General features: G+C 44.2%; 3 protein-coding genes, 1 long non-coding RNA gene and 1 other non-coding gene across 5 annotated transcripts; 1 reads left to right on the plus strand and 4 right to left on the minus strand.

Moving 5' to 3' along the window:
* Positions 1-4,400: 4,400 nt before the first annotated feature.
* LOC113036381 (uncharacterized) lies at positions 4,401-7,827 on the minus strand. Its single transcript, XM_026192705.2, has 4 exons — positions 7,138-7,827; positions 6,907-6,983; positions 6,211-6,462; positions 4,401-6,094 (listed from the first exon to the last, which is right to left on the minus strand). The coding sequence occupies exons 1-4, from the start codon at positions 7,682-7,684 to the stop codon at positions 5,837-5,839; spliced, it is 1,134 nt and encodes a 377-aa protein (XP_026048490.1). The 5' UTR covers positions 7,685-7,827; the 3' UTR covers positions 4,401-5,836.
* Positions 7,828-8,370: 543 nt separating this feature from the next.
* LOC113036383 (dual specificity protein phosphatase 14) lies at positions 8,371-11,050 on the plus strand. Its single transcript, XM_026192708.2, has 3 exons — positions 8,371-8,513; positions 9,875-10,191; positions 10,267-11,050. Exons 2-3 carry the CDS (start codon positions 9,881-9,883, stop codon positions 10,478-10,480), a joined length of 525 nt encoding a protein of 174 aa, XP_026048493.1. The 5' UTR covers positions 8,371-8,513; positions 9,875-9,880; the 3' UTR covers positions 10,481-11,050.
* Positions 10,758-18,045, minus strand: polr2d (RNA polymerase II subunit D). Its single transcript, XM_026192707.2, has 4 exons — positions 17,785-18,045; positions 17,434-17,614; positions 17,264-17,359; positions 10,758-11,074 (listed from the first exon to the last, which is right to left on the minus strand). The coding sequence occupies exons 1-4, from the start codon at positions 17,861-17,863 to the stop codon at positions 10,996-10,998; spliced, it is 435 nt and encodes a 144-aa protein (XP_026048492.2). The 5' UTR covers positions 17,864-18,045; the 3' UTR covers positions 10,758-10,995.
* Positions 18,046-18,379: 334 nt separating this feature from the next.
* On the minus strand, positions 18,380-18,451 carry trnag-ucc (transfer RNA glycine (anticodon UCC)). Its single transcript has one exon. It is a non-coding gene; the product is annotated as a tRNA-Gly (tRNA).
* Positions 18,452-21,169: 2,718 nt separating this feature from the next.
* LOC113035754 (uncharacterized) lies at positions 21,170-22,071 on the minus strand. The gene is made up of 5 exons (XR_003274386.2): positions 22,047-22,071; positions 21,606-21,630; positions 21,442-21,517; positions 21,344-21,360; positions 21,170-21,264 (listed from the first exon to the last, which is right to left on the minus strand). It is a non-coding gene; the product is annotated as an uncharacterized LOC113035754 (long non-coding RNA).
* Positions 22,072-23,372: the final 1,301 nt, after the last annotated feature.

Consider the following 23,372-nt stretch of genomic DNA (forward strand, 5'->3'; position numbering starts at 1 on the left):
TGATGGTGGAAATGTTTTTGTTTACATAAAGAGAAACAAATCATCAAACATGCTGAATCAGAGCCGAGTAAAACTGGGAGAACAGCGAGTGTCCACGCTGCATCACTGCACCCCGGCTGTGGTGAACCGTCAGTGATTCTACCTGGATGGTGATTGTAACCAAAGGACCCGACACGACTCAGAAACTCACATTTTTTCTTTTTCTTTTATATTTATTATAAATATAAATAAATAAATAAATGAAGGCTAGAAGGCTGTCCAGTTTCACAGCCCCTCACTTGTGTCCAAACTGGCCGTCAAAGGATCCTACGCAGCATCCTTCCCCTGAAGGATTGTATTGTGCATACTGGGTTGCGTCTTTCCTGTTTTATTTTGAAGGTCTTGTGCTCCATGTTCATTGCGTTACTTTTGTTTCCTCCCTGGCGTCATGTTCATTTGTGTCAGCTGTGTTTTCCGAGTGTTTCCACTTCCCTCAATACCCTTCTGTGCATTTAAGTCCTCTGTCTCTTGCTGTTCAGTGTCGGGTCGTCTGCTTATCTCCTGTCACTGTAAGTCTCAGGATTGTTTTCATGCTCCTCTTCAAGTTTTTGGTCACAGTTTTTGCATACACCTGTTCAGATTACGTCCCATGTCATAGTTTCATGTTTATTTTTAGTTTGCCACAGTTTAGGCTTTAGTTTAGTTTTTTTCCCTCAACTCACCTTGTCTTGTTTTTGTTTTGGATATCAGCCTCAAAGAGCTGGCTTTGTGACAAACCTTTATTACAAGATGACCAACCAATCACAACAGATGCTGTGCCGAGGGTTTTCAGCAGAGGGCGCTGTCTCATTCAGCCAAGGGGTGCAGCAGTCTCCAGCCACACGTTGGCCTTTCCAACAGTGATCGTGAAGCCTCGGACAAACACCAGACATCAGGTTTCTCCCCACCTGCTCCTTAAACATCGCAGTCTCTTCCACAGTTTCATGTCTTGCCTATAAGTGTCCCCTCCACCCCAGCTCACGGTAACGTGACCACATGTGCACAGCAGAGCTGCTGCAGACATATTTGGACCTGTTTTCTCCAAGGAACTGACACCAGTGACCTTAGTCTTCGGGGACACAATGTCTGCACCTCGTCCTGATGCCCAGGTCCAGATGTGGGAGGAGATCCCTCAGGACAGCTGCTGAGTTTCTGCAGGGAAATTTCAGCTCAGTGGACTCACTTTGATGTTGATCTTTGGGGTATCGTTGAACTCTGTGTGAGTCAAACGATGTGGCACCGTTTCCTCCCGATCACGTCACCCAGCTTCGTTTCTCCCAGTGAGATCTGATGTTTGGTTTCTTTACTTTCTCTGATGGGTTTATTTTATACAGGAGTGTTTTTAATGGCTTTATTTCACCTATACTGTTTCTTTTCTGTGACAAATGATGTCATTAAATATGATAATTAATAATCACAGAAATAATAGTATTAATTTGGCGCAGTATGGCTGAGGTTTAGCCTCATGGCTTTTGCAGATGGTTCACTACATTCCAGAACCTTCCGTCATCCTGCCACAACAATGGGTCAAATTCTTTGAAGCACAGAAGAATTTATAGAAATAAATTAATAAAACATTTTTATGATTAAACATATCCTAGAATCCAACAGTGACAGCTTGACTGCCCTAAACCACCACCCGGACCCCGCCCAGCATGTGTGCGTGTCAGTGGCGGTCCTAGCCCGTTTGGCGCCCTGGCGAACACTCCCCCCCCACACACACACACGCAACATATTAAGGATTGTACGTTAACATCGTTGTCAGAACCACACTGAATTTCACCAGAGAAACACGCACACATATGAAGAGAGAGTGTATACAAACAGCTACCAAACACGTCACACAATGAGAACAGGACAAATCAACAACTGACAAGGACTCATTAATATTAAAATCTGTAACATAATGTATTGTTTGGAGTTTAGTCTGTTACTGTTGCTGTTTTTACCATTTCTTCTTGCAGCAACTGTAACCCACATCATTTCCTTAGAGATTAATAAAGTATTCTGACTCTGATTGGTTCAGGATGAGCTGCCATTATCCAATCACACGTCTGCTTACCTGCATCTTTTGCTCGTTTCTCCTCCTCTTCTTTTCTCTTTTTTCTAAACTGAGCACCTGATGGCTTTGAACGTTTCTTGTCCATCTTACATTGGTTTTAATTTTGCACTCCAGTATGAACACCCATCCCCCAACCTGAGGATCACCACAACATAACCTAACAGACCTACACCTTAGTTCACAGATTCACTTTGTCTAAGGTGCATTTCACACGACCCAGGATTCAAATCATGAATCCATGATGGGCTTGGATTTACAGCATTATAAATGAAATGTGCTCTATTTGGAAGCAGCTGGCCCCGCCCCTTTCGACGGGTTGTGTGTGAGACTTTAAATCATCAAACTGTAAATTTTAAATTGTTATTGATCCTTTACCCCGAGTCCTAAAGTGTAGATTTATTTTCTTACTCTTCTTATATTTGTTTGTTTCCTTGCACCTCTGTAACTGCAGCCTCGTCGTCTCGTCTGTCTCTATGCTGGACTGTCTGTAGCGGAGATGACAAAGTTTACTTTGACTTCAGCACCGCGCAGGCGCACCGAGGGCTCTCGCTCACTTCTCGTGTACAGAATTTCAAAAAAACATCGGTGCAAATTATAAGTCTGCATCATGATGTCTGGTGTTTTCGTGTTTGTTGTTTTGTTTTTATTTTTAAGTTGATTATTAGACGCTGCTCCAGCCAGCCAGAGAATCCCCCGCCGCCCCGCCCTCTCCTCCCTGTGCTGCAAGCAGCAGGCGCACCTCGCAAACGGAGGGCGCCCTTACTCCCAGCAAATGGGCGACAGAAAACCGATCGGTGCCTCTGACATTCCCAGTATTCGCTGGCTGATGTCGGGGCAGCAGGAGTACGAGCAACTTTTTTTTTTTTTTGTCGATGCCTGTGATGCCGCCCCGGGCAACCGCCCGTGTCGCCCATATCTAAGACCGCTACTGGTGCGTGTGGACCGAGGGGTTCGTCGTGCTGCTCCAACAGGAGTCCGGGAGGTGCGGCGTAGCAACAACGAGCGTGGAGACAAAGCTGGCTTTCAAAAAAAGATTTTTTATTAACAGGAAACTAAAACCGCCGTCCGCTCACCAGTAAAACACACAGTTCCACAGTGGGCCAGGAGCCGGTGTTGTGCCAAAAAGTGATTGTCTGCCAAAAACTGATTTCCGGTATTTGCCAAAAAGCGATTGCTCATATTTAAAGTGCTATAAGTAACTTGTTGGGCTATAATATGTTAAACATATGTCAAATGCATCCCTTATGGATGACATAAAGTCATCTTGAGCCACAAACAACACTCGTGTAGCAAGATACAAGCCGCAATCAGTTTTTGGCAGCGACTTTTATATAACCTTTATTTATGCAGTAAAAAAAATCTCATTAACATTAAAAATGTATTTTGTAAGAGTAAGTTGGCCAAGAGCACAGCAGAAATGGCAGCAAATATTACAATAGTTCTGTAAAAATATGTTAAGTGGGGATAAAGGACCAGATATGGTTATAATGTAAGTACAAGTTGTAAAGATACTTAAAAAACAGATAATTTTTTAATTCTTTATGTAACCCCTTTGTATCCCCTGTTCACCGAAGTCTATTTACGAACATACGTAAAGATATTACACATAAAAAATACACAGAAACACTGGAAATCACTTTTTGGCAGACAATCACTTTTTGGCACAACACCGGCACCTGTGGGGTCATTACACTTCAACTCAATGAAAAACAGGCCTGCAGAGGGCGCTGTTGCACAGCTGCTCTATCAGCAGATCTTTTGTGGTTTCATACCATCAGTCATTTTCTTTTTGCTACGAGGTCACAACTTTAACAACCTGCAGGGCGGAGGTCATGTGACTCCAGTTTATCAAAATGAAGAGCGGGTGGAGCTCACTCAGGTTCCACATGATGACTCATCGCGGTCAAACAGGAAGGTTGCCGGGTGAGACATCTTTCTCCCAGCATGCTTTGATGATGACGGCATGAACCAAATATGTGGCGATCACATGATTAAAGACAGCGTCTGTCAGCAGAACGCCACCTGCCGTGACTGCGGGTAAACCCCACACGCTTCGGGCCACAAAGCTCTTCCCGCAGGTAGCGACCTCAGGGCTCGCAAAATTTTAAAATCCCCGGTAGCCCTTCGGGCAGGGACTCTTCAGTTTTTGGTAGCCCAAAATAAATTTAAGTAGCCCGAATAAAAAAAGAGCAATTTTTTGATTGATGCTTTGTTTCCTTTGCAATATTATACATTAAAGTATAATATTGCAAAGGAAACAAAACATTAATCAAAAAATAGTTAAAACACAAATTACAACATTGTATAGAAATTACAATCATCAACTCAAATACTTGGTTCTAATTGAACAGAAATTTCTATGAACTTGTAAGAACTGTGTAGGACATGAATCTGTGTCAGATCCTGACTTTGAAATTTCCACTGAAGTCACGGTAAGAGGCGAGTGGAACCAAGATCGAGGCCGTTTGCTTTGTGAAGTTTGCACAGACGGCTACATTGTGCCAGTGGTAGTTCACTCTTTGCAACATAGTAGCTGCTCTAAACTGATTTTCAGGTTTATTTTTAGTTTGCAATTGGTGTTTGTTCTGGGAAAGATATTGCAGACTGAGCAATAATGCGTTTCTAATGGGGGCCTTTCTTAAAATTACTGGTCCCAGTAACAAAGGCGCTTGTCGTGTTATTTACACGGGTGCACATAAGTGGTCCGCATGTGCGCATTCGCTGTCAAAATAAAAGACGCGCAGCAGATAAGAAGTTGCAGCGCGCGTTTGCGTCCATATAAAGGCAGTGTTTTTGTCCTAGAGTGGGATTTTCACGGCACATTCTGCACCACATCTCTGTGCGTTCATCATTTGTTTGAAGCCAGCTCACCTCCTGCAACCACTTGTCCGAGAATACGTGCTTCTTTTGTGGTTCGAACTCCTTCTGACATTTCTTTGGAGGTGGAGGAACATCACAGTAATTGCTTAAAGGAGCTTCTTCGACATCTTTAAGAGTTCTAAACTTTAAGAGTCTGTCCTCCTCCAGAAAATCGTATGTACCCAAACACGCGTTGCAACTTCTTATCTTGTGCGTGTTTTTTATTTTGACAGCGAATGCGCACCTGTGGACCACTTATGTGCAGCCCTGGTTATTTAGCTCGTCATATCGCAGCCACAGAAATTCTTTTGTCCATGAAACCATAAAGCTGCACTTTCTTTTTGCCTTATAGTCTGATTTGTCATAACTTCTCCGTTTTGTGGTAAGCTTTTCTTTGGCTGTCACTTCTTCACCCTGACCTGTCTTATTTGGCTCAGCAGAACTAAAATATATATCCTGCTGCTTTTACACACTCACTCACATAAGCTCAGCGATTCTCTGCGATCAACCTCTCACATGTTTAAGCTGCGGGAGATTTCACTTGTCATGTTTGCATAGTAAGCTAACGATTAATAAGACGATGTCAGAGGAATTGGTGCACAAATTATCATCACTCACAGATCAGTGCTGTCGCTCTCTATACACAGTTCGCACGATTGCAAAGTGAAAGCAAAAAAACAAGCGCAAATTCAAACGAGACTTCAATATGTCACATATTGACAGTGGCTCACCGATGCCAATGACATAATTACCCAGCTACATTTCTGAAAGAATGCAAAAGCATTGACATATATTTTTCCTTCCTACGATAGCCCGACGGACAGGGCAGAGATAGACTTTGGTAGCCCGACTGGAAAAAAAGACTGGCAAAAAAAAGATTTTGCGAGCCCTGGACCTCTACAGCTCCGGCGTCCCAGCGGCTGCTGCACGCTGCTGCATCTTCTGCCTGACGTGAGGCAGCACAGCGTCCCTGTAAAACACCTCCAGTTTGGACACTGTCTCCTCCCACAGCTCGGGGTCAAAGGTCACCAGGACCACAGCCGTTTCCTTCAGGGTGAAGACCACGAGGTCGGCCTCCCGCAGCCCCGTCACCGCCAGCTGACACTGGATCTGAGTGTAGTAGCTGTGGGAGGTCTTCAGGCGGTACACTGGAATCTGGAGGAGGAGGACACGAAATCAGAGAGGAAGAGGTGGAGGAATTGGAGGAGGAGGAAGAATCAGAGAAGAGGAGGAAGAGGAGGAAGAGGAGCAGACTGATGTGTGTTTGCTACCCCGCCGCGCTCCCGTGTGGCCTCCTCATGCAGCTGCAGACAGAAGGCGGGGTCCTCCCTGCAGGCGTCCTCCACCCGCCTGTGTCTGTGCTTGTAGGGACACTTCACCTCCAGACAGAGCAGCCATTGGCCGCTTCGTCTGTCCGTCACGATGCCATCAGGACTGGCAGCCAACCAGGGCCTCCGGGGGTCGACGAACAAGCCACAGTCCCGAACGCAGACCTGCTGGCCCAACGCCGAGGACTTCAGCCTCTGTGGGGTGATGTAATCAGTGACATCATCAGCAAATGTTCAATAAAGTTTAGTGTGTAGAAAACAGCAGTGAAGGACCTCCTCCTCGTCCCCAGTTTGTAACGTTCTTGTGATCATTGCGGTTTTCTCACATATTTTGTGCGTTTTCTGATATTTTTCACTGATTCTGGTTTTCTTATTATTTTATACACATCTTTCTTTCACGTCACTGGTTTAAAACTATTATTTTCTCTGTTCACTGTTGACCATTACCATAATAATTAGTAATTAGTCATTTATTTGTATTTTACCTGTCAGGCGTCGCACTTTTTAGTCTTTTCCTCGTGATACTGAGCTTCTTTGACTTGTTAAATTAAACTTTAACTCAGAGCGCTCATAATGCCCATATATCCTGCTGGCCGTGTTTGTGAGATGGCGGAGTGTTACAAAGACGCTGAAACACACCTGGTACCTGCGGATGACCTCAGCCTCCATGTGGACCCCCCAGCTCATGGCTCTGGTCTGGACTCTGGGCCCCTCACCTGTCGAGACAGTCAGGTAACCAGTTACTGGCTGACCTCTTGGGATCCTGCACGTGTTACAATAAAAACTCACACCAGCAGACGTCCTGGTGAAGCTGCTAAAAGATACATTTATATGGAGTCAGGGTACCAGGTGGTAGAAGGTGTGGCCTACCTGTGACAGCAGCCAGGTAGGAGGTGGGCGGAGTTTTGCTCTTGCCGTTAACAAAGCCGGAGCGAGCGATGCTGTGTGCCACCGAGGCCGTGATTCGGTTCTTCCTCCAAGCGAACCAGTCTGGGTTGTTTCTCTGTCCGCGGGTCAAGACTTCCACCTCCTCCACCACACACCGGTCCAGACGGACACCCACATCCAGGGGCACCTGCTCGGGTTTGGGAGGGGCTGCTGGGGAAGGTTTCTGGGGAGGATCTGGATCAGCAGCAACCGCCTCCTTCACAGGTTTCTGTGCCCGTTTCTGTCCTCCTTCAGGAGGAGGTCTCGCAGCCGAGGCAGCTTTTTGGGCGCCGCTGTTTCCTGGATCTGCCCGGGAGTCAGTCCCAGTCTGAAGGGGGCGCGCAGCACCGGGTCTGGTTTTACTGGAGGTTCTGGTTCCAGTGATGCCTTCTGGAGTCTGGATGGAGGGGTGGTATCTGACCTGAGGGAGGACTGGTTTCTGAGCCGTGCCAGTACCTGTGGAAGTCTGCTTGGTGTGGTGGTTCCGCATTGTTGTTGGGTCTTGATCCGAAAGGGGACCAGAAGAGAAACTGCAGGAAAGGAATGAAAAGCAGAAGAGTCTGAATCCAGGAAGCAATAAACGTGATCAGATGAAATAAAATCACGAAACGAAATGAATATCAAATCAAACGGGTAATAACAGATTTTTAACTTGACAGAGTCGACCGAGGCTTTTATTTTGAAGAGTCAGATGTTTCGCCACACATCCGGTTCAAACAGCCGAAACAAACCACGTGATCGCCCGACCCGTCCCCAAGCACATACACTCCTGCCACCAGACTCCGTTCAGATTTGTGTAGAAACACGGAGCTCGGCGCTCCGGTGGACGCAGGCTCACCGGGAGGCGTTTGAGACTCACGGGGAGGAGCCGCTCTGGTTTTCGGCCCGGACCTCACCAAGGCAGCGTTCATCGTTTTTCAGGGAGATCCTTCCAAATAATCAGGCCAACTTTAACGTTTCCTCGTCTGTCTTTCAAGAAACAACTAAAAGCTCATATTTTTTAGTTTTTATGCGCTGTTATTTTGTTGTGAAGCACTCCGTGATCCTTGTCTTAATACAATTTTACTTACTTTTATAATGTGTTCTTAGGGTCCTCGTCTTATGGGAAATAGCTTGATCTCTTGAAACAGAAAAACAGGGAAACACAGAAACGGAAGGAGGCCCTAAAGTGAATGAATTTTGAATAGAGTCTGGTTGAAGCCGCTCCGGCTCCTCTGAGAGCACACGGCGAGGTTAGTTCGTGTTTCCAGACCTCGGCCTGTCTGTTCTACGCTCATTAAGCTGTAAACCAGCGGGCTGGCTCCTTATCTAACTGCCAGGTGAGTGAAAGTGTCAGAATGTACCTTACCTGTCTCTGCTGTCGGTCTGAGAGCAGAAACGAAACCGAGTCTATTTAAAGCTTCGCTGACTCATTATCCCGTGACACCAGACACGTCCCGGCATGTTTCAGCTCAGCCTGCTCCCAATAATCTGGGGGATCATCGATGAATCGTATCAATAACAACCGGAAGACTCGGGTTTGGAGTTTGTTAATACAGCCACAGTAGACGCTGAACACTCTTCATCATCACTATCACTGTGTATGAAGGACGAGCTGCCGTCAGCCCACCTGTGTGCAGGTCGCAGTCTCACCTGGAGGCGTGGCTTCGAATCCACTTCTGACAAAACGCTTTGCTCTTGTTTGTTTACAATAGTGAAAAACAGTGATGCATAAAAATACCAACTATGCATTTTAATATGCTGATTCAATTCAACTTTATTTATACAGCGCCAAATCACAACAACAGTCGCCTCAAGAGAGATAAGATAAGACTTTATTGATCCCACAACGGGGAAATTTTTGCGTCACCTCAGCTCAGGTACAGATATATGAAGGAAATACAAAAATACAATTTAAGTACAATCAATGAAAAAAGTAAGATAATACACTATATACAATGGTAGCATACACAGTATGTGATTATGGATATAGTTGGAAATACGGAAGACATAAACTATATAGCTTGGAAGGTCATGGAAGGTCCATTATGCATGAAGTGGTTACCGTGGATGTTCACAGTGTCCAGTGACTTATGACATCGTGATTGAGGAGTTATAGTCTAACTGCTGTTAGACTTGCTTTACATTGTAAGGTAGACCCTACAACAATAGATACAGAGAAAAACTCAACAATCATTTGACCCCCATGAGCAGCACTTTGGTGACAGTGGGAAGGAAAAACTCCCTTTTAACAGGAAGAAAGTGCTGTAATAGGGTGATATGGTACTACAAGGTCATTAAGATAAGATGGGGCCTGATTATTTAAGACCTTGTATGTGAGGAGCAGGATTTTGAATTCTGGATTTAACAGGAAGCCAAAACAGGAGAAATATGCTCTCTCTTTCTAGTCCCTGTCAGGACTCTTGCTGCAGCATTTTGGATCAGCTGAAGGCTTTTCAGGGAGTTTTTTGAACATCCTGATAATAATGAATTACAGTCGTCCAGCCTGGAAGTAATAATACTGGTACTGTCTCCAGTCTGGTCAGAGCCCGCTAACTGTCTTTGGTTCTGTGTGGTTGGCTGAACCGCTGCTCGCCTCACTGAAGAGAATTTGACAGGAAGTGGCGAGCTCCTGTTCTTTGAGTCCTTGTTCTGTTAGACCTCAGTTTGTGTTGAACCGCTGTGATGTGTCCTCCTGCAGCGGATCATGCGGGTCTCTCGGGTCTCTGCCGGCCTCTTCCTCACTGATCTGGACTCGGCTCTGAACACCAGCGTGTTGACCAGCAGAAATGTCACTCTCATCATCAACGCCAGTGGGCTCGAGGACATTTCCTATCCGCAACTGGATGGTCTGCAGGTGCTCCACATCCCCGTCCAGGACCAGCCTCATGCCCCCCTCAGAGAGTACTTCGACCTGGTAACTGAACGGATCAACCAGAACCAAACGGGGGCGACTCTGGTCCACTGCACCGCCGGCAGAAGCCGGTCCTCTGCGCTGATCATGGCCTACCTCATGAGGTAGCCACAGTGCTTTAGTCTCACTTTGACAGTCAGGTTCTGGTCTCTGATGTGGTTCTGGTCTCTGTGCTTCAGGTCTCAGGGTCTCAGCCTCCGTCGAGCTCACCAACTTGTTCTGGAGCAGCGACCATTTATTCGACCCAACGCTGGTTTCTGGAGGCAGCTGATAGACTTGGAGAGGACCCTGTTTGGTAGGAACACGGTGAGGATGGCGAGGACACCAGGCGGCGTCCTTCCTGAAGCTCTGGAGGACTCGGACGCTGCAGCGGTGCACTGCCTGAATGTCTGATGCTGGCTGGCTCTGCAGCGTTTTCGGTCTGAAGCGCTCTGAGGAACTGCTTCCACGTGCTCTTCCTGTTGTTGGGAGGAGCTTATAAACCTGTGCATATTTCTCCTGTTCTCTGGGCCTCAGAGTGCTGCTCTGCGATTGGTCGTGGTTTAAATGCCGCTGAAATCATCTGTTTTCTGCAGTGTGTGTGTGTGTGTGTGTGTGTGTGTTATGGTGCCAGACGGTTATTTACTTGTAATTTTATGGTACAAATGAAAAAGTCACATGACTGAGCAACTGGTTCAATCAAACCTTTATTTAAAAAAACCCCCAAAACAAAAAAAAAAAAAAAAAGCATCAGCAACAGTTCAGGTCAGACGCTGCACACAACCCTGCAATCAAGCTGAACTGAGCATGTGCAAGAAACGCGTGAAAACAACAAGTAAGAAAAAGTTTTATCAAGACAGCAGATTGACCACATTAGTCCGGGGGCGGGGCTGTAGGGGGCGGGGCTGTGTGTGTGGGGGGCTGAGGTCTCAGTACTGGAAGCTTCTCTTGGTCTGGATGTCATCGAGGATCTGCTGCAGCTCCTCGTCCTCGAAGCGACCCTCCAAGCTGAAAACACAGAAAACTTTATTGACACAGCAACCGAACAACCACACAGACACACACACAGGTGTCGTCATGGAAACACAGCATCGTCACAGATCACTGACGCCACCTGCTGCTCTGCCGCCTCCTGCTGCCGGTTCTGCTCTGAAGTATCTGCAGAACTGAACCAGGACCAGCTCTGGACAGGAAACTGAATCTCTCTGCAGCTGTGTACCTGACTCCGCGGTATAATTCTCAAACACGTAGCCTAAAGCAGACGACTCGTAAGCTGGAGAGTCACAGATTTAGAGGATCATCATTTAGCCTGGAGAAATAGTTTGCTGCTTTATAAGAAAGCCCTCCACAAAGCCAGAACATCTTACTATTCGTCACTGATTGAAGAAAATAAGAACAACCCCAGGTTTCTCTTCAGCTCTGTAGCCAGGCTGACAAACAGTCAGAGCTCTGTTGAGCCAACCATCCCTTTAACATTAACTAGTAATGACTTCATGAACTTCTTCACAAATAAAATTTTTATCATTAGAGAAAAAATGACCAGTAATCATCCCACAGATGTAATATTATCTACAGCTACTCTTAGTACCATTGATGTTAAGTTAGACTCTTTTTCTCTAATTGATCTTTCTGAGTTAACTTCAATAATTACTTCCTCCAAACCATCAACGTGTCTTTTAGACCCCATTCCTACAAAACTGCTCAAAGAAGTCCTGCCATTAATTAATGCTTCGATCTTAAATATGATCAACCTATCTCTAATGATCGGCTATGTACCACAGGCCTTCAAGCTGGCTGTAGTCGGTCTTGTGTCAGTGAAGTAAAAGACGGATTTAATGCGACAGGACCATTCAAACAGCAGTCGCTTTCTAAAACACCGGATACAGTGGATGCTAAAGTATTCGGCCCCCTTGAACTTTCCCACATTTTGTCACATTACAGCCACAAACATGAATCAGTTTTATTGGACTTCCAGGTGAAAGACCAACACAAAGTGGTGCACACGTGAGAAGTGGAACGAAAATCATTCATGACTCCAAACATTTTTTTACTAATAAACAACTGCAAAGTGGGGTGTGCGTAATTATTCAGCCCCCTTTGGTCTGAGTGCAGTCAGTTGCACATAGACGTTGCCTGATGAGTGCTAATGACTAAATAGATGCACCTGTGTGTAATCTAATGTCAGTACAGATACAGCTGCTCTGTGACGGCCTCAGAGGTTGTCTAAGAGAATATTGGGAGCAACAACACCACGAAGTCCAAAGAACACAGCAGACAGGTCAGGGATAAAGTTATTGAGAAATTTAAAGCAGGCTTAGGCTACACAAAGGTTTCCCAAGCCTTGAACATCCCACGGAGCACTGTTCAAGCCATCATTCAGAAATGGAAGGAGTATGGCACAACTGTAAACCTACCAAGACAAGGCCGTCCACCTAAACTCACAGGCCGAACAAGGAGAGCGCTGATCAGAAATGCAGCCAAGAGGCCCATGGTGACTCTGGACGAGCTGCAGAGGTCTACAGCTCAGGTGGGGAATCTGTCCACAGGACAACTATTAGTCGTGCACTGCACAAAGTTGGCCTTTATGGAAGAGTGGCAAGAAGAAAGCCATTGTTAACAGAAAACCATAAGAAGTCCCGTTTGCAGTTTGCCACAAGCCATGTGGGGGACACAGCAAACGTGGAAGAAGCTGCTCTGGTCAGATGAGACCAACATGCAAAACGCTATGTGTGGTGGAAAACTAACACTGCACATCACTCTGAACCATCCCCACTGTCAGATATGGTGGTGGCAGCATCATGCTCTGGGGGGGCTTCTCTTCAGCAGGGACAGGGAAGCTGGTCAGAGTTGATGGGAAGATGGATGGAGCCAAATACAGAGCAAGCTTGTAAGAAAACCTGTTGGAGTCTGCAAAAGACTTGAGACTGGGGCGGAGCTTCACCTTCCAGCAGGACAACGACCCTAAACATGAAGCCAGGGCAACAATGGGATGGTTCAAAACCAAACATATCCATGTGTTAGACTGGCCCAGTCAAAGTCCAGATCTGAATCCAATCCAGAATCTGTGGCAAGATCTGGAAACTGCTGTTCACAAACGCTGTGCATCTAATCTGACTGAGCTGGAGCTGTTTTACAAAGAAGAATGGGCAAAGATTTCAGTCTGTAGATGTGCAAAGCTGGTAGAGACAGACCCTAAAAGACTGGCAGCTGGAGCTGCAGCAAAAGCTGGTTCTACAAAGTATCGACTCAGGGGCTGAATAATTACGCACACCCCACTTTGCAGTTGTTTATTAGTAAAAAAATGTTTGGAGTCATGTATGATTTTCGTTCCACTTCTCACGTGTGCACCACTTTGTGTTGGTCTTTCACCTGGAAGTCCAATAAAACTGATTCATGTTTGTGGCTGTAATGTGACAAAATGTGGGAAAGTTCAAGGGGGCCCAATACTTTAGCATCCACTGTAGGTAAGTATCGGATTCAGTACCACATTCAAAAGTGACCCAGATTGGATTTGAAAATATTGGATTTGCTGTTCACACTGTCATTACCATGATTGGATACGGGTCGCAAAGGGTGAAAAAAAGTCAGATTTGATGTGCTTTCGCCTGCAGTGTGAACGTAGCTTTGTTATTCTGCAATAGACCTAGGATTCCCATGATGCACTGGGTTTTTCCTTTCCAGTCACCTTCCTCACTATGTGTTAATAGACCTCTCTGCATTGAATCATATCTGTTATTAACCTCTGTCTCTCTTCCACAGCATGTCTTTATCCTGTCTTCCTTCTCTCACCCCAACCAATCACAGCAGATGGCCCCACCCCTATAAAGCTCCTTGAGGTGACTGTTGTTGTGATTTGGCGCTATATAAATAAAATTGAAATGAACTTTCAAAATAAAGCTGCAGGGCTGGTCAGGTCTGTTTTTATGAAGTGTTTTACGTGGCCCGTGTGAGTGCAGCGTCACACGCAGTGCTCTGTTGTCCAGATTCTGTAAAAAAGTTCAGATTTGTCTCATGAAGCTGTTCCACTGTGCCAAAAATCATTATTTCAGTCATAAACTGATATAAAAAACTGGAGAGGTGGTCACAGGTTCATCCTGTGGGCTCAGACTAAAGCCAACTGTCTCACCCAGCTGACTCGCACAGCCAATCAGGATGAGCCTGTGCCTCCACCTCCACCTGCTTTTCAGTGATCTTTTATTTTTCATCTGAATCGTTAAGATTAAGACAGACACGGTCATTAAATCAGAAGTGTGAACAGGTAACACTTCCCGCCTGTGGAGGAAACACGACCCGTGTATTTAATGGTGGAACGGCAGGAAACGCATCACTCTCCGTGCCCTCGCCTAACTGGTTGTTGTTCCATGGGCTTAATCAGAACGGTCCCATTTGTCACTACCCGATCCGTACTGGAAACCCGATCGGTACCACGCATGTGTGAAAGGCGTCTACTTCATTTCACGATAGTTACAGGTCAGAGTATCTGTTGAGATGTTAACAATAAGTATCTCTTAAAACTTTTGCAATAATGAAACATTCAATACAATGTAGACAAAAACGAAAAATAAAAAGATAGATACGGATCAGGACTCCCCGATGCTTACCGTGCATGTGCAGATGTTTTCTTCTTCTTCTGTTCGTTTAATGGCAGTTTACTGCCAGTGTACGAGGACACTGCCACCTGCTGACCGAGCGAATGAACCCTATTGTAAACTGAATTAGCGTCGTTACAAACGTGTGTTAAATTTGATTTAGTGATAATCGAGTGTGTTTATGCTTGTCTGTGAGGAGAGGATTGTTGGAAAAGTGATGATAATGTCCGCTGTCACTGTCAATTGTCAGTAAACACTTCATCTGGCTGATGAATCTTCACGTGACACATTACAAAGTCTGTATTATTAACTCTGTCATTAGGCGCCATTCTTCTTATTTTACGGCGCTGTTGTTCAATCAGGGGACGCTCTCTGTTGAGGAGAAAAGCATGAAGTTGTTTGTATACGGAGGTGTCCATTGTTTAAATGTCCGAAAAAGAGGCAGAGCTGTCGAGAAATGCTAGGAGCTAACTGGGCGCTAACCGTATCATATTAACTGTCACAGTGTTGGCAAAGAGAGAAAGTGACGTAAGATTTGTGCATGCGTGGTACCGATCGGGTTTCCGGTACGGATCAGGTAGCGACACCATCCATGTGATGGTCATGTGACCACGCCCCTCAGCTACAGAGTAAATGGTCTGTGTGCAACGACTTCCTACAGACACACGCAAGGAATTCTTACCAACCCCACTCATGCTGTGATCACCCACCCACAGGTAGGGATGGGTATTGATAAGATTTTCACGATTCCGATTCCATTTTCGATTCGATTCTCTTAACGATTCTTTTTAAAAAAGGAGAACACTAAGGTCGATTAGCTTAGAACTTTGTTTTATATCTTCTCTTTGAACAAGATAGAAATTTAGGAGTAACATGGCCTTACAAACCCAACAGTGAGATCTTAAGAGATCCAGCCTACGGCTCTTCAATGGGGTGTCACAGGGTCCCCAGGAAAAAAAATGTAAATGTAAAATAATAAAATAAATATTCTTCTGTAGCAATAACAAAGTATAACATAAATTATTCTGTAGCAATTACACAAGAATATCCAGTAATGTCCCTGCCTACAATTAAACACATTCACTTACTGAAAATCATCTGCTGTGGCAAATGGGTGCAAGCCTTTGACCACAAACTGAGTCTCTGCTCGGTGACATTAGTCTATCCTGGCCTGAAAGGAGACGCTACCGGTAGACTGCAGCGAGAACTGCCAGCATCTGAGCCAGACTCTGTCTCATCATGGTCACCTAAACGCACAGTAATGGCAGATAAGGCAGATTGCGCTAACATAATATGCACTGTTGTTGATTATTTACCTGCCGCATTAACGGGAGAGGACGTGCAAACGTTACCGCTGCTGCTGGGTTGAGATTCACGAGTCCGGAGTGGAATTAAAAACACGACGTTCATTTAAGGTCATCGCGTGTTTTGTGAGCAAATGCTTTTGCATATTCGTAGTGTTTCCTCCCTTAAATGAAGTATCTACTTTGCAAGTATTGCAAGTTGTCCTGTTGTCATCCGTTCTTGTAAAGTATAACCAAACTTTTGAGCGTTTGAGCCGCCGTGTTTCCTGCCAGGTAAATGACGCTCCGCAACGTGGTGACGTCATTCAGGGCGACTGGAATCGATAAGGGAATCGTTTGCAAAAATGGCAAACAATTCCAAGGAACTGAAACAGTGGGAACCGGTTCTCAACAAGAACCGGTTTTCGATACCCATCCCTACCCACAGGTGTGGTTTCTGGATTCCAAATGTTGTGGCCATTTTTGTTGAATGTTTATAAAATGCAGTTTGTATTCATTTTAGTTCTTTAAAGTTGTAAGAATATGCTGACCTAGTTTTGTTAAGTAAATTTGTAATTAATTTTTGGAAAAGTTCTTTGGAAAGTGATTGGTTTATTAGCTTATGGAGCCTCCCATTAATCAGGGGATTAAGAGCACCTGGAGGGGTGTGGTAAATGTTTTTGGTTTTTTGTTTGCCAAATGTCTGATGGGAAGACAGGACGGTTAGAAAATGATTTTTTGACCACTTTTGAAGTTGTTAAAGCAAATTAAGTTAACTTTCGTTTAAGTTGTAAGAAGTTATTTGGTTGATTTTTGTTTATAATTTTGCATGAAATAAACGCCATATGATTTTTAAACAATGGAGTCAGAAGTGCGTTCCAAAAGCAAACCTCCCGTTGCCACCCACGGCCTTTTCGGTGTTTGGAACATAAAAGGCCGTGACACCAAATGTTTCCACCTGCCGCATCCAACCGGTCACAGCAGATAGCCCCGCCCCTCCCTGAGCCTGGTTCTGCCAGAGGTTTCTTCCTGTTAAAAGGGAGTTTTTCCTTCCCACTGTCGCCAAAGTGCTGCTCATAGGGGGTCAAATGATTGTTGAGTTTTTCGCTGTATGTATTATTGTAGGGTCGACCTTACAATATAAAGTGTCTTCAGGGAACTGTTGCTGTGATTTGGTGCTGTATAAATACAACTGAACTGAATTGAACCTGCCTATGTGTTTAACTCAGCTAGTTATGAACTGTGGAGCAGCTCCTGTACCTCAACACTGCAGCTGTCAGAGGCTTTTATTGTGAAGTTCCTGCTGTGACGTGGATCTGACTTACCTGGGGATCAGGGCTTTGGCCTCCTCTGCGGCTTCTGGACACAGGTTGGCCAAACTGGCGAGCTCGAACTTGTGGAGCTTCTTCTGCAGCAGGAGGCTGAAGACAGAAAGATGACAGGGGTCAGAACCGGATCGCCTCAGACCTGGGTAGGAGCCGGGGCGGGGGCGTACCTGCGCACGGCCGTGATGGTCTCGCGGTTCTTGAAGCGGCTGAAACGGGCCGTGTAGTTGAGGGTCTTCATGAAGACCTCGGACAACTCCTGCTCGTCCTCGGCGCTCTCGTTCTGCTGCTTTCTGTGCTCCAGCAACATGTGGACCTCCGAGTTCAGCAGCGTCTCCGCGTTCTCGAACTCTGAGGGGGAGGAGGGGTTAACATCTGTCAATCACTCAGCTCAGAGAGGCTTTGAACCTTCAGCCGAACCCACAGACAGCAGCTCGGTCTGTGTACCCGCGTGCACCCACGGACCGCCCGCGCGTGTCTGTAGTTGTTCGAGAGTGCGTGCGCGCGCTGCAGGTACTCACCTTTTGGAAAGAGCAGCTGAGAAGCGTCCTCTTCAATATCACCAACATGCGGAGGAGCCGCGCCGCCTCCAGCCGCCATGTCGAGGAGCGTGAAGCCGCCCGGAGGGTGAGACACAGCTGCCCGGTCAAGCCTGGCAGCTCTGCAACAAAGCGCAGGTCGGGGGTGAAATCCCGGAGAGAACGGTCGGGGGGTAGAAAGCAGCGCCGCCGCTCCGGACCGCAAGAAAACAGCGAGAACTACTTCCGGGGCGCCCACAGTCACTTCCGCTCTTTGTGACGACATTAAAGAACATTATGAAAAACAGAAGGAGGGTGCAGTTTGTGCCAAAGAGATGACAATATAAAAAAAAATTACATAAAATTAGAGAATCAGGTCGACAGTTCATTTTCCTGTCTGGCAGGGATTCTTTCAAAGTAACAGTCTCTGCTAGCAGCGCCCTCCTGCGGACGGGAGCGGCAGCTTCGCACTGAGTGTCAGAGAATAGTTTTAAGCAGTTTAAAAAAAGATTATTTTGTTACATGAGTGCCGGAAGCCGCTGAACCCCGACAAAAAGAAACAGAACAGAATCTATCTCAGCCGTCGTAAAAGGGAGACTGCGTTGGCCGGGAATCGAACCCGGGTCAACTGCTTGGAAGGCAGCTATGCTAACCACTATACCACCAACGCCTGAAGGCAGTGGCGCTGTACCACAATAAAACACACGCAGCATCAGTATGACTCAATATGGCGTAACGTGACGGCTGTGACCTCACAGCAGGGAGGTCCTGGGTATCACAGAAACTCAGGAGAGGCTTCTCCAAGCACACCGGCCACAAAGTCAACAACCTAGTGTAGCTGTGCAGTACAGCGACGAGAGCTCAGACCTGGAGAAACCAAACAGCCACTTCATAATATCAGCTATCAATTTTATTTCTACAGCACAAAGTGCTTCACAAGTAGTTCATGAACAAGAGAAAATAGAAAAATAACACATGATATAAGGCAAACGCAACATATTTAACATAAAAACAAAACAAACACAAAACAAGCCTGATGGTGCTCAAACTGAACTTTGAGTTTCATCAAGCCAGTGTAAAAAACGTGAGTTTCAAGACGAGATTTGAAACACTGTATGGACTCTGAAGTACGAATATCAAGTGACAAGTGATTCCCAGTGTTGGGAAGGGTACATTTAAATGTATTCCATTACAGATTACAGAATACATGCCCCAAAATGTATTTTGTAATGTATTTGTAACTGAATACTTTGGATTACTTAATCTATTATCATGCTTTTTATAACTACATGAATGTCCTATTGCTGTGTGATTCATTACTGTTACTGAAGGTTACTCTCCACACCAACACCAACTAGATGTTTAAATCTTAATATAAATGAGTAACAGTAGGTGGACATTAGGTAAGGCTGCACTTTTTGCAGCGATCTCGTATAGAAAACTATTTCTGTATCAGTAATATGTTTTCTTTCTGTCTGTTAATAATCATGTGGAACTGCACATGATTATTTGCAGCTAGCAGGTTGTTAATGCTATCCATTAAAAACAGCATGTTAATACGTGGAGATCCTGAAAGCTGCTCCAAAAATGATCATTTTTTATTTGAAATATTTGTTCAGTTCTCCTCCAAACCCCAGCAGCTGTCTGTTGTAGGCTTTGATTGTTTACTAAAATAATAATAAAAGTGTTCTAACATCTCACTGATTTTATGTGTACTGTGTTTATTAAAAGAGATGAAGCTTGTGCTTCTGTCATGTAGTGATTATGCTTAACTGTATGATGCTTATTAGACATTATGAAACAGATGATACATGAAAGTGAATTTTGCCAAAGTGCTTAAGATGCTTTTTTAAATAATTTTTTATTTTTTTTATTTTTTTATTTTTTTCCTGTCCCATTTGGATCTTTAGTCGTCAGAATTGTTGTCTGAAGGCCAAGAAAGATGCCAAGTGGATTTACTTTAACTGGGTGTCAAAGTATTTAATACTTTGGGAGTAAGTAAAAGACTCATGAAATCAATTCAGACGCAGCTGGCTGTTCACCTGCATCTAAAGGTCAAAGGTCACTCTTTGAGGATGCCAGTGTTCACATGTTGGACAGAGAAGACAGACGGTTTGAAAGAGGAGTGAAAGAAGCATCTATGTCCACTGTGAACGACCATCTTTGAACAGAGGGCGGGGCTTACCACACCAACTGTCGGCCATCTGTAATCTGGTCGTCTTAACGCCCACTCACACCTTGGGTCAGTTGATCTCAGTAGGTCACATGATAGGGGGCAGGGTCTTTGAGTGGTGTCACCTGCTGATGACGACACACCCTTTTCACACCTTGGGTCATGTGATGAGCAGTGTTGGTCAAGTTACTTGAAAATAGTAATTAGTTACTAATTACTGATCACTTCTCTAAGAAAGTAATCCCATTACTTTACTTAATTTTCAAAAGTAATTAGTTACTTAGTTACTTTTTAAAAACATGATACACGACCTGAATACGTAATAAAGAACAGACCTTTCAGCCCAATTCTATTTTTCTCCATAATCCATCATATCAAACTGAATCAAATGAAAAAGTCTCTTTTTAAAAAACCCTGAAGGAAATTGGGTTAAGGCTGTGGGCCTTATGCCAGCGCCGTCTTACCCTTACACAAACATCACATGTGGAAGGCATGTCAGAGAAGTATAAATAATAAATAATAATAATAGTAAATAATCATTCTGTACATCCTATAATTTTTAATCCTACAACAGTTTTTAACTTGCATAGTTCACATTTCTGTATAGCTGTATCTCTCAGATTCAGAACAGGACACCGTGGGACACAGACGAACCAGCAACAGGCAGGAGAACACACAGGGCTTAAATACACACACCAGTAATCAGGGGATGAGAGACAGGAGGGCAACACAGCTGGGAGGAATCAGAGCTGACGGGACAGGGGAAACGTAAACTGAACACACTCACGTCAGACAGAGACCTTCACAATAAAACAGGAAACTGACGGAGAACCAGACAGGACACTGAACTTGACAGGCGGACTCATAAGTAGACACAATAACACCATGGACAGACAGAGGGAACAGAGAAGTGGAAGCAGGCAGGCAAAGAACAGAAACCTAACAAATGGCAAAATCACAACAGAATACACACTCGGAATGAACAAAAGCATAAGGAAACACAAAACACTGAGTCCACAGACTCAGGACCATGACAATAACCTTTCAAATGTCTTTTTTAGAGTTCTATGAAAATTTTAAGCTTGCAAAGAAAAGCGTCTGGACTTCTTTAAGTTTCCTTGAAGATGTTTCTCCTCTCATCCAAGAAGCTTCTGCAGTTCTAAGAGCAGTTGGTGGAGCGTCCCTTTTTTCACATGACTGTAGCAGCACATGTACCTGTTGAGGCTTTTCCATTGGGACAAAGTCGTGCTGGTCAAAGTCGTCTTTCGTCTGAGGCCATTCATGGTGATGGCGTTTTGATGGGACCCTTTCTTTAAGTAGATGTCAGGGGGGACTTATTAAGTCAGTAACTGTATAATGACTGATGATGACGAGCCCAAAGATACTTACCTAGACTTTGATGGGTCCTAAATAAAAGACAGAAAAGATGCATGTAAATAAGACATTTAAAAAAGCATCTTGAGAAGCCTGAAAATATAAAGTCAGACCTTCTTTCTAAGTGAGACTCCAAATCCAGTGAATGCCTGTAACTGCCAGGTGTAAGACTTTCAGAACTGAGTGGACCTAAAAATAAAAACCCTTTATGTGTTAATACAGTTGTAAACAATTATTGGTAACACTTTATCACAAGAGGCTGTGATTTTTATCTTACCTTTCATATGTGAACTAAACTCTGCCTGTTAAAAGTATAAAAAGAGAGTTAAGCGACAATGCTTGGTGAAATTTGTAGAATAAAATCAAATGTATATATGAATCAGGAAAGCATGTTTATTTTACAGTATTTCTCATAGGACTTAGTTTGTTAAGAGATGGTGAATAAAACGCAAACAACACCTTCTAATATTCAATTCAATTCAATTCAATTTTATTTATATAGCGCCAAATCACAACAAAAGTCGCCTCAAGGCGCTTCATAGATACAGAGAAAAACCCAACAATCATATGACCCCCTATGAGCAAGCACTTTGGTGACAGTGGGAAGGAAAAACTCCCTTTTAACAGGAAGAAACCTCCAGCAGAACCAGGCTCAGGGAGGGGCGGCCATCTGCTGCGACCGGTTGGGGTAATAGGTTCAGCATTTTCAGCTACTTACATTTCTAGTGGTCCCGTGCTCTCTGCTGAAATCAAATGACAATAAATAACATGTCAGAAGAGCCTCCAGCATTTGCTGTGATAATCTTTCCAACCAGCAGATGGTGTCATCGCTACACTGTACAAACTGTGGGGTGTTGTTTTTGCTGTACACCATTATTGCAGGGAAAAAGTCACACTGGGTTATCGTCAACTCCAGCAGATCTCTGCTGCCTGCTCAAGGACCACTAGAACCTCTTCAAGGACTTCTTAAACCAGATCAAGGCCATGCATGTTCTCCTGAACCTCTCACAGCCTCCCCATAGAGATCAACAACCTAATCAAGGACCTCCATGACCACCTTTAAGACCTCTGCTACCCCCAAAAGAGTCTCTACCTCCTCCTCAAGGACCTTTCCTATTTTCTCCAGGACTCCCAAACTAAACTAACCATTACAACAGAGAATCCTGTTCTCTGATTGGCTGTCAGCTGTCTATTAAAGACAGAGTCCAGGTAAACCAGTTAAACCTTATATATAAACTACAGCACTACAGGACTGCCTGGAACCTCCTCAATGACCTCTGATGAGTCCTGAAGGACTCACCTCTGGAAACTCTCCAAAGAAAAAACTATGCAGAGAGACAACAGACAATGTAGTTTAGCTTTGTACAATTCGATCTATGAATATGTCACTGATTTCTCCTCACATTTAAACATTTACATTGAATAATACATTATATATGAACATTTTCTGTATGATATAAATCACAGCTCTGTGATGTAAAACATCATCTGACAGTTTCATTTTGTTTTGTAATTTTTAAAAGTTTAAATGATGATATTACTTTTCTCATAAAGAGGTAAAGGAAAACAAAAATGTGATCTGGTCAATGAAAACACATCACCAAGATCTGAAAATATTTAACCACGTCTCCTGAGAAAAATAAGAAACATGATCATGCTTTGAAAACTGACAGAGAAAAAAAAATAAAACAGATCAATTCTCATAAAATGTCTAATAATAAATGAATGAATAAAAATAAAATGTGTTTTCATTGGTTGTCAGTATTTTATGTAAAATATAAAACCAATGTAATCCAGTTTGCCTCAATATATTATACATTTTGCTTTACTTTGAAATGTATGTATATAATATAAGTATATGTATGTATTATGAACTTTATGGTACATTTATGACCATATGTCAGGTCAAATCTTATTTTAATTTTACACTACATTTTATTATTTCTTTTTCTTCAACATTTAATTTTCTTTCTTCAGTTTTTTTGATAACTAAAATAGAAATAAAATGGAGCTAAAGATCCCTCTGACACTCATTTTTCACTTC

This window comes from Astatotilapia calliptera, chromosome 14 (assembly GCF_964374335.1).
Source record: "Astatotilapia calliptera chromosome 14, fAstCal68.1, whole genome shotgun sequence".
Taxonomy (NCBI): domain Eukaryota; kingdom Metazoa; phylum Chordata; class Actinopteri; order Cichliformes; family Cichlidae; genus Astatotilapia; species Astatotilapia calliptera.

What these genes read in the sequence shown, in the direction of transcription:
- LOC113036381 (XM_026192705.2), bottom strand. Translation starts at nt 7,684, where the DNA reads ATGCGGAACCACCACACCAAGCAGACTTCCACAGGTACTGGCACGGCT. An exon ending in CTACCTGGCTGCTGTCACAG is followed by an intron (nt 6,984 to 7,137) that starts GTAGGCCACACC and finishes CTGTCTCGACAG; the next exon opens with GTGAGGGGCCCAGAGTCCAG. An exon ending in AGGTCATCCGCAGGTACCAG is followed by an intron (nt 6,463 to 6,906) that starts GTGTGTTTCAGC and finishes ATCACCCCACAG; the next exon opens with AGGCTGAAGTCCTCGGCGTT.
- LOC113036383 (XM_026192708.2), top strand. Translation starts at nt 9,881, where the DNA reads ATGCGGGTCTCTCGGGTCTCTGCCGGCCTCTTCCTCACTGATCTGGAC. An exon ending in ATCATGGCCTACCTCATGAG is followed by an intron (nt 10,192 to 10,266) that starts GTAGCCACAGTG and finishes TCTGTGCTTCAG; the next exon opens with GTCTCAGGGTCTCAGCCTCC.
- polr2d (XM_026192707.2), bottom strand. Translation starts at nt 17,863, where the DNA reads ATGGCGGCTGGAGGCGGCGCGGCTCCTCCGCATGTTGGTGATATTGAA. An exon ending in ACCATCACGGCCGTGCGCAG is followed by an intron (nt 17,360 to 17,433) that starts GTACGCCCCCGC and finishes TTCTGTCTTCAG; the next exon opens with CCTCCTGCTGCAGAAGAAGC. An exon ending in GCCAAAGCCCTGATCCCCAG is followed by an intron (nt 11,075 to 17,263) that starts GTAAGTCAGATC and finishes CTGTGTTTTCAG; the next exon opens with CTTGGAGGGTCGCTTCGAGG.